The 15,440-nt window shown below is 46.5% G+C and overlaps 1 protein-coding gene across 1 annotated transcript in view; it reads right to left on the reverse strand.

Moving 5' to 3' along the window:
- The window catches only part of LOC8030802, a 178,100-nt gene extending 162,965 nt beyond the window's left edge, over nt 1–15,135 (reverse strand). The window contains exon 1 of the mRNA XM_029976772.4: nt 14,868–15,135. Within this exon, the coding sequence (XP_029832632.3) occupies nt 14,868–14,922 (55 nt within the window). The 5' untranslated portion in view covers nt 14,923–15,135. The remainder of the gene's footprint in view (nt 1–14,867) is intronic.
- Between the last annotated feature and the right edge of the window lie 305 nt (nt 15,136–15,440).

Consider the following 15,440-nt stretch of genomic DNA (forward strand, 5'->3'; position numbering starts at 1 on the left):
TCTCGACGCCCGCCAAATCGATTGCATGCGGTTTTTAAATCATTTGGGCTCATAAAAAATGCGCCGCATTTTTCATTAGCTGCGCACTCGGTGAGCCGCACGATATGTTTCTGCAAGGCATGAACACCGAAGGCACGACGTACGACACGGAGGCGACGAAGCAACACGGCTACATGGCCGTAGGGCAGAAAATCCGCCAGAGAAAAGACAATAAGTAAACTAGCAAAGCAATACAAAGTAATCACACCGTGCAACAAAGGCCCCAAAGTAGAAAAATCACAGTTCTTGTAAAAGAGCTACCGCCGTGGGCACAGCGCGCGACACGGAGCGCTGCATGGAGCCGATGGAGCAACGCTGCCGCGGTGAACAAGTCCGACAGCGACAAAAACGAACTAAAACAAACACAACGAATATTTCCACGGCGCTTCAAAAGCACCAGAGTCCTAGAAGAACCTCTAGTTTCGGCCAAAAAGACCCTTTAAAGTTATAAAATGCTGTTAACCCACGCTGAAAGGTCCGGCCAGATGGCACCTGACGCCTACCTGGGATAGAAAGAGACCTGGAAGATAGCGACCGTGGTGGCCGGTGCCAGCGCGCCTAGCGAGTGACGTCAAGTGAATGTCACCTATACACGGGTAAATTTGGCCTATAATATCATAAAAGTAATGAGACGCTTGTGTTCTAGGTAATTTCACTAGCAAAGAGGTGTTTGTTGTAAATTATGAAACAATATCTAATGCATTTGATTGAACTGTTTTTAAACCAAGGAGGGTTGAATTCAATCAACAATTCGAAACGAACCTGCCTGCTCTAATTCGAAACGATCAACAGTTTTCAATACAAGTAACTCAGAAGAGCTTGGAGACTAGAGTAAAATCGTTTTATTATATTAACCTAGAAGACTCGTGAACAATTTATAATATACTACGCAATAATCGTAATTTGAACAATGTTGGCTAATTTCAGGTTTCTCTAGCAGTGTATATTCGTTTGCCCGCCGAAAGAACACTTTTGTGCTTGTGTATAAGAATGATGAGAATGTTAGGTGTCCGCGTGGGGTACACGTCATAATAGAGCAAGATTTGTTCCATAGGAACAGACATGCACAGTGATAATTACACCTGTCCGTAACGCGGAAGTGAGCGGCTTTCTCCACAACGAGCGCTCGGCTGGTGGCATTCGCGGCAACTAACCTGGTCGTCTGGGGCAACATGGAACAACCGCACCATATAAATCGGGCTTAACATGCTGACGCGGATTATACCTTCTTCTAAATCAGGAAGACGGAAACATATCGCCCTTTACCTAAGGATGTTCCCTGTGGAATGAACAGCGAAACCGGTGAGTCGACTGTCTTTGAGTCACATCTAACTGAAGAATATTTCATCATGCTTAACACTTCAGTCACGTCCGCCTGCAATACGACTCTTCAGTATGGTTCGTTTCGGGGCACAAAAGGTTGTTGAGGTTTTAACGGAAAGGTATGAGTTTGGTACATAGACTGTAAATGAAATGAGCACGAATTACTGCCTCGGTTAATTGAAAAGTAATGTCAAAGTAAATTTAATACTTTTGGAAGTAATTGTTATGTAACATCATTAGGTTTAGTCTGCTGAAGTTTCTAATTTAATTTAATTACATTTCCGCAGTTTTCAGGCAATTAATTAGGAACGTAATTTAACTATACTTGGAAAATATTTTTGCCATATCTTCCGGGAGATTCAACTACAACTCCTAAATTTCGGGGTCTTTTCACTTTCAATTGTAAACACACTGTCACGAAATTTAGTGGATATCTTTGTTTATATAGGTTTGCATTAGTCAAGGCACTTTCACGTGTGTCACATTCTCGCCTGCGGACAAGCAAGTGAAGTAAGTGAACCTCATTAAAAGCCTCTAATTTCTTGGGGGTTACCGTACACTGTATTAGAATTGATGTTTGTATCTTTGGTGTCACTTTTGTTATAAAGGCTTGGCTCAGGATCGCCCGAGCTCGTGTTTGCTTAGTGTTTTTTTTTTTTTTTTTTCTTTCCATGTTCCGATCAACGCTTTGACGCGAGCAAGGGCTCGACCGGTATGGGAAGGGCATGAAAGATGACTTTCGCGAAGACACTTGTCGGCATGGCCGGCCGCCTTTCCGCAGAAGTTGCGCGCCCTCCTTGCTTATCTTTTTTTTCAAGTAAAACGAAGCATGAAGCATGACCGTGAATCGCCGTCTTGTGTATGGATGCTCTATGTTGTGGAGCGACCGTAGTTTACATAAGCGACAGTTGTTCGCCGGAAGAATGCAGCCACAACCCAGAGGGGCCGGGTGTCTGCTGCTCGCCGCCACGTTCGTTCATGTCCCGAGAGTTTTTTTTTTTTTTTTACGATTTCATCTTTCAAGGATGATGCCCTAGTCTTGCCGTGTCGGCGTGTGGCCTCTGTGGGTGTTGGCACTTAGCGTCGCACTTTGCCTGCGGGCGTTTTTACTCCCCTTTATGGGAGTGTTTGTGCGTACGTGAGTGCTGCCGTGCAGCCTGTCGACATCACCCTTCAGTTTCCAAGGCGTTAACCAGCTTCCGGCTTCAGGAAGACGGCAGAGGACAAATAACATTTTTGCTTTTAGGACTTTCTTGAGCCGGCCAATGCTTGTTCTCTGCCGCATTGGTGCCAAGCGGTAGCTAGCGATTTTAGATTACTTTTGTTACTAACTTCGTGTAAGCTGGTTCGTTTGGAGGTTTCTTCGACTTTTGTTTTTCGAGTCGATCACTTTTTTAGCTTCGTGTCCGTAAACTGTGCTTGTGTTGGAATGTGCGGCCCTTTATCGCTGCGAAATGTCTTGCGTTACAGCCACAGCTGTTGGTGGGAGCCTCGCCCAGAAATTGCATGGGGGTTCTTCGCGAAACCCCAATGAAGTCATCAATCACACGATCGGTTCCAGCCGGTGCAACTGATGGCTTCGAGGTGAACCGCTCTACCAACGTATACGAGCTATCGAAGGAGCAAATGTTAGTGAAATAAATGCGGTGGTATACATGCCGTTTCTCTCTACCCTCGACACCACTGGGTTATCATCGTGAGCTGCGAGCGTGCACGCGCAGCCCAATGACAGCGAAAGGCAAAAATCACGCGCGATCGTATATATAGAAAGTCTGTAGCACGTTCTATCTTAAAGACGGAATAGATAGTGCGACCTACTCCGAGCCTAGGTGAAAACGTTCTATTTATTTTTTCGTGCCGCCGGGCTCGTATCGACGAGTAACGTCGTCGTCTTTTATCTGCGGCTTGGTAGGCCGATGGACCGCCATACTGTTCATTATTGGGTGAGGTTACGTGGACAAAATAGCCCGTCATTGGCCTAAATTGGTTCATTGACGTTTTGCCCGATAAGCGATAGCTCTTGCGATCAACCGCAAGTCAAAAATATTCCCCTCGCGGAGGCAATAAGCAAACAAAGACTCTCTAATCACAATTTATGGGTGAGGATGCACTCAAGTATGTCCTTTCAGAACGCTAGAGTTGAAGTTTACGACTCGTAGTAACTTAAAGGGTAACGCACGTGACGTTGTCGTCACCGCGACATTTAGAACGCACTCAATCTTTCTTTTGATAGCAATCACGGCCGGGCCCACGACGAGGCGGACCATGAAATCTGCGGATTCGGCTCCGTGGAAGTTTCGATTCTACACTCCGAACGCGCCCCCCACGTTCGCAGTGTAGCTTCATGTTTCAGAAAATTTGTCTCGTCAATGTCACCTTTCCTGGCCCAGTAAACTCACTCAGCACCTTGAAACTCCGCTTTCCCACCAATCTCTTACAATTATAGATTCATGTACCTTCAGCATCATCGAGAAACAAAACAAATACATGCGCCGCGCTAAGCGAATCACTCAAGGTCATTCCAGCTCATTTTTACTTCGCAAGTTCATCACGGGGGGAATAGGCCGCGCTGGCGGCGGCGACGTTTTCGCCGCTCCACCCGCCGGCTCCTCCCATTGACCAAACTCTCTCAATATATGGCTCTGGCCAATAGCCCCAGAAGACCTGGCTTGCGCCTCTCCCGCGTAACTACTAGTGCACCCAAGCAGCGTCGCCTAGCTATGATGCCAGGGACGCGTTTCCGACTGGTGTGTTCACCGCGTCCAAAAATGTGGTCCCTCCATTTCCGCCAGATGACGTCATAGATGTGTCATGCTCCCGCCGGTCGCGACCCTGGCGGCGTCCTAGCAGCAGTGGTGTGTGGGGCACACGCCTGTTCTGCTGCACGTCGCTCTCCAATGTGGCAGTCCACCGACGCTTTGTCAGCCAGAAGTTGGGACTCCGTGACGACAGCGACACTCGCATTCAGTCATGCTCTTCGCCCGCGTTTGTACGGTCAACCGTCAGTATCGCGACATCCAACAGCGTGACACTCTGGCTTCTGTGACGCCAGTTTTTTTGCAACTCCGAGACAACTTTAGATGTATGGATGGGATATAGGACGATAAACGCACGAGTCAGAGACGCGCTCCAGGCACCATTGTGATGTTGACCTGGCCAGTCAGATGATGAATCGCATCGGTTAGCCCTTCTCGCTGCACTTTAAAGTAAAACAGTATTTTGAGTTCACCCTCAGAATCAACTTGGAGACAGCGATCGTGGTGAACGATGGAAGAGCCCCAGCGAATGACAGAGCTTGGAATACGATTGATTGGCACGACGGAGTTTCTTCCCGAGGAGAAGACTAAACGTCATCAAGTTTTGAGGCCACGTGCCCCGCGTCAAGGATGGTCGCTGATCCCCCAAGCTCGCGGCATGCTCGCGGGGACCCGAGGAGGATGTGCGACAGGCCTACAGAATATCCGCCGTTCCGTCGGTATCCCTCGGAGCGATCAGGCCCCCCCTTTTTCCCCCCTGCTTTTGGGGAGGGATAATAATGAATAGCTTTAACGTATTGGATGCCTTTTTTTAATATTTTTTGCCTTCCTTTTTGTTGGATAAGCCCCCGAAAGTCGCCAACAGGTTTGCGGAAAGAAAAACTCCGGCGACCCAACTACATGCGACTCCGTCGTACGAATGCTCGCTTGGATTGTCTGCACTGCCTCCTCCTTCTCGCGCCGTTTCGTACTCTCAGCTCTATGGCGTACTCGGTTTTCTCCGGGGATAAAGATCTCTCGTGCGAATATACCATAAGACAACAAAGTGTGATGTGCACGTGAATAATAAGCGTGACGCTTCACTTGCTCGTGGTACCTGCGGAAAGAGCCTTCTCTCATATGTAATCGTATGATGAGTGTCATTATTCGCAGGCGTCCTAGTATTAATCATCGCATCGCAATCGGCTGTCTCCGCGTACTGCGAGAAATTTAAATCTGCTGATAGCTTTGTCTAGGACGTGCAGCGTACGACCTCGGCTTCGAGGCTCCGCTGCGACGACGACAGCGCAATCTCCCGCGCTTTCTAATCGCTCTCCGGGGGTCCGAGCGAGCGATCTGGCCGTCGGGGCGAGGAACAACAGCCGAGACTCTGACGCGATACTTCCTGCCAGGAAATCCGTCTTAACCCCGCGGCGTCTTGACGGACAGCCGAAGCCGAGCGGCCCCCGAGCCATTCCCGCGATGATCGATGGTCACATCGCCTCGCGTGCCGACGACGCTCGGCGCACCGAGCGCTCCTCCGCCCCGCCGCCCCGCCGCCCGCTTCCTGCCCGTACCGGCAAAGTTTGCTCGGTGGACCGACGACGCCGGTGTTCACGTTGTCGCCGTGGCCTCCGTCGGGCGAGGGAAACGGTTCGCCTCGCGTTGGGACGATAGGAAGTTTGAGCAGACCGACGGTTAGATAACCATACCGGATAACAAAAAGAGGGGGAACCGGTGACCAGGGCTCTTAGCGCACCTCAGCTGGGAGTACGTGGCGCGGAAGCTTATGTTGTAGAACCGGGTATTTCGGGCGTAATATTCATATCTGTACATTTCCATCTCAATGAGCAATGCCTATCGGAGTGTTCTCTTGTAATAATTTCTAGAATGATATTGAACACGTGCCGCTGATAATGAAAGTATATTAAACATATACTTCAAGATCACTTTTTTTGTTCCATAAAAAAAAAAAAGATTGGTTCACTTATAGTGTATAGAGATGTCATAGCTTATCTTTGTTCCATTTTGACCTCCACATAGTCTGCGTGCGGACTGGAGAGGTAGACGAACGTCCGTTCATTCTCCTTTTCATCTCTTGGTGCGGCCACACTACGCACAGTCCCCGAGTAATTTGGCATTTATAACTATATTATACTACTAAATAATCACTGTAAAACAAGGGAACAATCTTAATTACCTTCTCTGGTTCTGCCAATTGACGCTCGTCTGTCTATAGCACGCGAACATAGCCCAACGCGTTGCATTAGACAAAGCGTATATTGTAAATTACCTCAACTCTCTGTAACATTGCCAGCAGGCTGGCAGTATAAGTTCGATTCCGCTGATAATATTTCCTTATTTAGCTTAGTCTTATAAACCAAATGGAATACGCACGAAAGCTATCTAATATCGAACAGTGTGGCGTAAAATGTAAATAAGAAAAAAACATCTATTACACCTCACGTGAGATAAGGCGTTAATTTTTAATTAGACGTATTTTGTTGGCCACCGGAGCAACGACTTTGCAGCAAAGTTTGTCTACAGTTCTGCGGTTTCTTTTTTCTTTTTTTTTTTTGTAACCTCCGCCTGTGTGGAAATAATTAAATCAAAACCACCCCGGAACGGGTTCCTGTCTTTCTCCGTTCACCATTCTCTCGTTCCAGATTATTAGGTTGTAAGCCCCTCTACAAGCATTGCCCTTCTCTATACTAAAATATTCTCATTTAATTATTTTGACCTCAAAGCCCCAGGTCAAATGTTTATTGGTACCTGACACTAAAAAATGTATCGAACTTGAAAAGAGAAACGTGATGTTATGAAAAGCGATTCAAACGACATTTTTAACCAGGTTTAAGCTGGTGACATTGACAAGAAACACAGTTTTTAAACTTGAAGGCTAAATGGACAATCGTCCACAGTTTGAATCAGGGGCTGGTAACAGTGCGTTATTAAGACGCATGGACAATACCATTTTACAAGTACAATATTAAAACAATTGAAACAATATAGGTATGTTTGACTCTTTACAGCAGCAATGAAGCCACCGGTAAGAATGCCGCACATCGAGGAGACATCACGCTTCTTCCAGCCGAAATCATTATTGAGATTCCATTCAACCGCTGCTACCTTTTGTGAATATCTATAATAAAATGGCCCCTTTTTTCTGTATTTAAACACCAACTTTCGCGGTAATAAAGTTTCTTTTATATACCTCTAAATTGCGATTGAGTCTACTATCTGATCTTTTTTAAAACTATTGCATAATAAAACAATTCATCTCAAACAAGAACGAGTCAAATCAAATGTTCACTTATCATGATCCGCAACACAGGCGAGATCACGTAAAAATACAACGTCTCTAATTGGCTGCTGCCGCTTCAAATCTCTCCGAGTCGTTGGACTTGCTCGCCCGTTTTGAGCAGGACGCAACCCAAAGCAGTTCGTGTTGCTGTGCGTATATCCATAGGGAACAACTTGCGAGAAACGCCGACATAATGGAAAAAATTACCCGTGTGAATCGGGCCTCAACAATTCGCCAAGGGGCGATCAGAAACCGTATGTTGCTGCAAAAAAGAGCAGGCACGCCTCATTAGGCCCCCCCCCCCCCCCCTGGCACCAACCCCCTAACCGCCACGAAGATAATTCGCCACAAACACGTTCAATACAGTGGGCGTTATACAGAGGCATTGACCTAATCACCGCGTTGAAGCAACCCTGTCTTACAGCGCTCCGACGTTTCGCCACACCTGTGCCGTCTTCGCAGGTTGCGTAGGTAGACGTTCCGTGCAATAGGACCTAATGTCGTATATGTCTGCGACTGCATTATTGCAGCCTTTGAGGATCTAGTTTAGATTTTTCAATTATGACTTGGCAGACAGATAAAAGAGAAAAAGGGTGGGTGATCGTGATTGCTTTTTTCTAGATACGATGGAGTCCGGTGTCGGTGGCATCCATGAAATCTCAGCCCAGAAGAGATCATCGAGTTAAGATGTTAAGATTGTGATTGGGCACAAGCCAAAAAAAAAAACGGATTGGGTGCGCGTGACTGATCTGCCTAGATTCGATGGACTCAGGTCTGGTTTGCCTCCCTATAGACGAAGCCTAAGATAAAGCATCGAGTCGAAATTTCACGACTGTGATGGGGCACCAGTGGAAAAAAAAAGAAAAATTGGGTACGCGTGAGTGGTCTCCTCTAGACTCGATGGAGTCCGGTTTCGCTAGCAAACATGCAAACGCAAGCTAGGACAGAAGATCGAGATGAGATTCGACGAATGTGGCTGGGCACAAGAGCACAAGAGAAATGAATTAGGTGCGCGTGATTGGTCTTTGCTACATTCGATAAACTCCGATCTCGGTCGAATTCACGTAAACGCAGTCTATGGAAGAGAATAGAGATCAGATTTGATTACTGTGGTTGAGCACAAGCGGACAAGAAAAACGTATTGGGTACGAGTGATTGATCTCCTTTAGATTCGATGGACTCCGGTCAGTCTCAGTTGCATCCATATAAGGGAAGCCTATGGCAGAGCATTGAAAAAAAATTCATGACTATCATTGGGCGCAAGGGGACAAGGGAAACCGGTTAGGTGCGCTTGATTAGCCTTTATTACGTTAGATACACTCCGGTCTCGGTCGCATCCATGTAAACGCAGCCCATGATAGGGAATTGAGATAAGATTTCACGACTGTTTTTCGGCACAAGCGTATATGGAAAACGGAATAGGTGCGTGCGATTGGTTTCTGTGAGATTCCATGAACTGCAGTCTCGGTTGCATCCATATAAGCGCAGCCTATGATAGAGCATTGAGATTATATATCACAATTGTGATTGGGAGCAAGCAAACAAGACAAACGTACTGGGTACGAGGGATTGATCTTTAGAATCGATGAACTTCGGTCTCGGTCGCATCTATGTAAACGCAGCCTATGACAGAGCATCGGGGTGAAATATGACGGCAGTGGTTCGACACAACCGCACAAGAGAAACATTACTGCGTACGAGTGATTGATCACTTTTAGATTTCATGAACTCCAGTTTTAGACGCATCTATGTAAACGCAGCCTACGACAAAGCACCGAGGTGAGATTTCACAAATGTGGTTGAACACAAGCGGACAAGAGAAACATATTGGGCATGAGTGATTGATCTCCTTTAGATTCCATAGACCTCGGTCTTGTACGCATTCATGTAAACGCTGCCTACGACAGAGCACCAAGATGAGATTTGACGAATGTGGTTGAACAGAAGCGGACAACAAAAACCTTATTGGGTACGAGTGATTGATATCCTTTAGATTCCATTGACCTCGGTCTTTGACGTATTCATGTAAACGCTGCCTACGACAGGGCACCAAGGTGAGATTTGACAAATGTGGTTGAACACAAGTGGACAATAAAAACCTTATTGGGTACGAGTGATTGATATCCTTTAGATTCCATTGACCTCAGTCTTGGACGCATCCATTTAGATGCTGCCTACGAGAGAGCACCAAGGTGAGATTTCACGAATGTGGTTGAACACAAGCGGAGAAGAGACACGTATTGGGTATGAGTGATTGATCTCCTTTAGATTCTATGGACTCCGGTTTTGACGCATCCATGTAAACGCTGCCCACGACAGAGCACCAAGGTGAGATTTCACGAATGTGGTTGAACACAAGTGGAGAAGACACACATATTGGGTATGAGCGATTCATCTCCTTTAGATTCCATAGACTCCGGTCTTTCACGCATCCATGTAAACGCTGCCTACGACAGAGCACCAAGGTGAGATTTCACGAATGTGGTTGAGCACAAGCAGAGAAGAGAAACGTATTGGGTATGAGTGATTGATCTCCTTTAGATTCTATGGACTCCGGTTTGACGCATCCATGTAAACGCTGCCCACGACAAGGCACCAAGGTGAGATTTAACGAATGTGGTTGAGCACAAGCAGAGAAGAGAAACGTATTGGGTATGAGTGATTGATCTCCTTTAGATTGCATAGACTCCGGTCTTTGACTCATCCATGTAAACGCTGCCTACGACAGAGCGCCAAGGTGAGATTTCAAGAATGTGGCTGAGCACAAGCAGAGAAGAGAAACGTATTAGGTATGAGTGATTGATCTCCTTTAGATTGCAAAGACTCCGGTCTTTGACTCATCCATGTAAACGCTGCCTATGACAGAGCACCAAGGTGAGATTTGACGAATGTGGTCGAACACAACCGGAGAAGAGAAACGCAATGGGTATGAGTGCTTGATGTCCTTTCGATTCCATAGACTCCGGTGTTTGACGCATCCATATAAACGCTGCCTACGACAGAGCATCAAGGTGAGATTTGACGAATGTGGTTGAACACAACCGGAGAAGAGAAACGCATTGGGTACGAGTGATTGATTTCCTTTAGATTATATTGACCTCAGTCTTGGACGCATTCATTTAGATGCTGCCTACGACAGAGCACCAAGGTGAGATTTCACGAACGTGGTTGAACACAAGCGGACAAGAGAAACCTTATTGAGTACGAGTGATTAAAATCCTTTAGATTCCATACACCCCAGTCTTTGACGCATCTATTTAAACGCTGCCTTCGACAAAGCACCAAGGTGAGATTTCACGAATGTGGTTGAACACAAGCGGACAAGAAAACCTTATTGGGTATGAGTGATTGAAATCCTCTGGATTCCATAGACTCCGGTCTTGGACGTATCCATGTAAACGCAGCCTACGACAGAGCACCGAGGTGAGTTTTGACGAATGTGGTTGAACACAAGCGGAGAAGAGAAACGTGTTGGGTATGAGTGATTGAAATCCTTTGGATTCCATAGACCTCGGTCTTGGACGCATCCATTTAAACGCTGCCTACGACAGAGCACCAAGGTGAGATTTGACGAATGTGGTTTTAACAGAAGCGCTGAAGAGAAACGTTTTGAGTATGAGTGATTGATCTTCTTTAGATTCCATTGACTCCGGTCTTTGACACATCCATGTAAACGCTGCCTACGACAGAGCACCAAGGTGAGATTTCATGAATGTGGTTGAACACAAGCGGACAAGAGGAACCTTATTGGGTACGAATGATTGAAGTCCTATAGATTCCATCGACCTCGGTCTTGAACGCATTTATTTAAACGCTGCCTACGACAGAGCACCAAGTTGAGATTTGACGAATGTGGTTGAACACAAGCGGACAAGAAAAACCTTATTGGGTACGAGTGATTGATACCCTTTAGATTCCATAGACTCCGGTCTTGGACGCAACCATCTAAACGCTGCCTACGACAGATCATCAAGGTGAGATTTGACAAATGTGGCTGAACACGAGCGGACAAGAAAAACCTTATTGGGTTCGGGTGATTGATATCCTTTAGATTCCATAGACTCCGGTCTTGGACATATCCATGTGAATGCAGCCTACGACGGATCACCAAGGTGAGATTTGACGAATGTGGTTGAACACAAGCGGACAAGAAAACCTTATTGGGTACGAGTGATTGAAATCCTCTGGATTCCATAGACTCCGGTCTTGGACGTATCCATGTAAATGCAGCCTACGACAGAGCACCAAGGTGAGATTTGACGAATGTGGTTGAACAGAAGCGGACAAGAAAAACCTTATTGGGTACGAGTGATTGAAATCCTCTGGATTCCATAGACTCCGGTCTTGGACGTATCCATGTAAATGCAGCCTACGACAGATCACCCAGGTGAGATTTTACGACTGTGGTTGAACACAAGCGGAGAAGAGAAACGTATTGGGTATGAGTGATTGAAATCCTTTAGATTCCATAGACTCCAGTCTTGGACATATCCATGTGAATGCAGCCTATGACAGAACACCAAGGTGAGATTTGACGAATGTAGTTGAACAGCAGCGGAGAAGAGAAACCTTATTGGGTGCGAGTGATTGATATCCTTTAGATACCATAGACTCCGGTCTTGGACATATCCATGTGAATGCAGCCTACGACAGAACACCAAGGTGAGATTTGACGAATGTGGTTGAACACAAGCGGACAAGAAAAACCTTATTGGGTACGAGTGATTGAAATCCTTTGGATTCCATAGACTCCGGTCTTGGACATATCCATGTGAATGCAGGCTACGACAGAACACCAATGTGAGATTTGACGAATGTGGTTGAACACAAGCGGACAAGAAAAACCTTATTGAGTGCGAGTGTTTAAAATCCTTTAGATTCCATAGACTCCGGTCTTGGACATATCCATCTGAATGCAGCCTACGACAGATCACCCAGGTGAGATTTGACGAATGTGGTTGAACGCAAGCGGAGAAGAAAAACCTTATTTAGTACGAGTGATTGAAATCCTTCAGATTCTATAGACTCCGGTCTTGGACATATCCATGTGAATGCAGCCTACGACAGAGCACCTAGGTGAGATTTGACGAATGTGGTTGAACACAAACGGACAAGAAAAACGTTATTGGGTACGAGTGATTGAAATCCTCTGGATTCCATAGACTACGGTCTTGGACGTATCCATGTAAATGCAGCTTACGACAGAGCACCAAGGTGAGATTGGACGAATGTGGTTGAACACTAGCGGACAAGAAAAACCTTATTTGGTACGAATGATTGAAATCTTTTGGATTCCATAGACCTCGGTCTTGGACGCATTCATTTAAACGCTGCCTACGACAGATCGCCAAGGTGAGATTTCACGAATGTGGTTGAACACCAGCGGACAAAAAAAACCTTATTGGGTACGAGTTATTGAAATCTTTTGGATTCCATAGACCTCGGTCTTGGACGCATTCATTTAAACGCTGCCTACGACAGATCACCAAGGTGAGATTTGACGAATGTGGTTGAACACCAGCGGACAAGAAAAACCTTATTTGGTACGAGTGATTGAAATCTTTTGGATTCCATAGACCTCGGTCTTGGACGCATTCATTTAAACGCTGCCTACGACAGATCACCAAGGTGAGATTTGACGAATGTGGTTAAACACAAGCGGACAAGAAAAACCTTATTTGGTACGAGTGATTGAAATCTTTTGGATTCTATAGATTTCGGTCTTGGACGCATTCATTTAAGCGCTGCCTACGACAGATCACCAAGGTGAGATTTGACGAATGTGGTTGAACACCAGCGGACAAGAAAAACCTTATTGGGTACGAGTGATTGAAATCCTTTAGATTCCATCCAGAATCCAGACAGCACCGTGAATAACTGCCGCAGAAGTGTCGACGAAAGTGATATCTGTGACCCGGCATCTTATCTAAATCTACGACACCTGCTTAAACTGGGGAAGGTACCTTTCGGAAGAGCTACATCGACAATGGCGCTGGAACCGCGGCCTATGAGTCCAAGCCGGACGGAACCTGCGCCACTGCGCTGGGCCCTCGCCCGCAGGACAATGGCTAAATCGCCTATCCTTTTTTTACCAGGTTTGTTGGAAAACTGTGAAATCCCATAGAAGCAGTATTTTCATATTTGTTTCCCGAGTCATATGTATGATACTGGTGAAGAGGTGTGCATGTGTGATTATCCTCTTGATGTGTGGGGACGTTCAGTCGAGCCCGGGGCCAATTGATCATGAGATTTTATTACATATCAGAGCTAATGTCCAAATAGTGCTGCTGCGCGCGGATGGTTTAGAGGAAAAAATGGAAAAAAAAGTGGACCACGAGTGTTACCTCGAGTGTCACTTCAACATGCGCACGCCCAACGGAAGTTGAAAAGGCATCGCAAGCGCCGTTCAATTGATGTAAATCAGCAAGCTGGGAACTTGAAAGGTATAATAAGGTTGGCTAAACAAACACACTACACACGGACATTACCTGAATATTTGTTATCTGACCCCGAAAGGTTTTGGCGTAATATGTCATCAAGAAAAAGTGGCATAGAACTGATATGCATCAACGGCGACTTAGTGACAAGCAGTTTTTTGCAGTCTGTGTTAACAAGAGAGTTAAGTCAGCGTATTCTTATTCTATCTCTTGATGTCACGAGCAGTCTCATATATGAGGGAGGTTGGTTTCACGGCTAGGGGAGGTTTTACAGGTATTAAGTTTCGTTCGGCATTGCATCTTGTCGAGGAGCGGAATTTCCACACCCTATATAGATCCACGCCGAACAAAAGTACCCCACTTCATTCGCAAGTTCGACGTGCCCAACTTTGACACGTCAAACCTAAGTTAAGGGTCAATCATCTAAAACATGCAATGTGCTGCCGCGTTTTCCGGACTACGTCTATCATTTCCAAGAGCCAGGTGACACAAATTAAACAACAAGAAACAAAATCACTAGTGTAACACGCATTGCTTTGCTGTTGGGACTCGTCGAGTAGTCTGTCGGACCCAAAGATAGGACAAACTGCTTGAATATCAACGAGACATTGCGTTTTCTTTCTGGATCGCTCAGTGGGATCCACAAGCACGATTTCTGTAAAGTTCGCAAGTGTCGCTTTACGTAAAAATATGTCAAGTCCTGAACAACACAAAACGTAACTATTGATTCAGGAGCAGCTTTGTCCGATTGTAAGATTTCGAAGAAAGCTCAAATAAAAAAATAAAATAAAAAATAGAAGACGTTCATGGAGTAATTAGACAGCAATACAGAGCCAATAAAAAATAACTCTTGAGAGCGGTGGAACGATGTTTTCGTCAACATATTTTTTTCGCGTCTTGGTGGAATGAAGAACTCGATTGGACCGAACATTATAAACCAAACTTGATCATATTGCTGTCTTGACGAAACGACAACTCCCGGACAACAAGGAAAAAAAAAAAAAAGCAAGACTGAGCAAAGTGACTCACCGGCTTCCAGTGCAGCCAGCAGAAGATAATGCAGAGCGGCCGCCGAGACCGACATGTAGGAGCGCGCGCGCAGGCGGCGGTCTTCCGGTATCCACACGCGCGGGCAACGCAGGGCACCGCTAGCTGCACGTGTCCGCAGCAGCAGCAGCAGCCGGCCGACTGGAGCCGAGACCGTAGCGCCTGTGCCGCCCAGGTCCCACGCAGCGGCCGGGCCAACCCCTCCACACACACACCGGCCTTACCACGCGTCGCGCTCGGAGCGCCGCCCGCACCACGCGCCCAGACCCCGCCAGCGCCGCCGCCGCCGTCGCACCGCACGCGACGTCGCGCGCGCGAACACCGATCGATATTTGCAGTTTACGTTCTCGGCCGCTCTATCTTGTCCATTAATTATCGTTACCCCTGCCTTTTACCGGCGGCGGCAGCCGTCCTGTATACTGCGCCCCGTCCGCGCTGTCCGAGCCAACTTCTCGCGAGAGCACGCTGTGAGTACGGGCACGAGAGGGCCTAGTGTTCTCTGCCGGTAAACAGAAGACTGTCAACACTCTCTTTGAGTTTAACGGCAATTAGGTA

Source organism: Ixodes scapularis, unplaced genomic scaffold (genome assembly GCF_016920785.2).
Source record: "Ixodes scapularis isolate PalLabHiFi unplaced genomic scaffold, ASM1692078v2 PGA_scaffold0__279_contigs__length_252992795, whole genome shotgun sequence".
NCBI lineage: Eukaryota > Metazoa > Arthropoda > Arachnida > Ixodida > Ixodidae > Ixodes > Ixodes scapularis.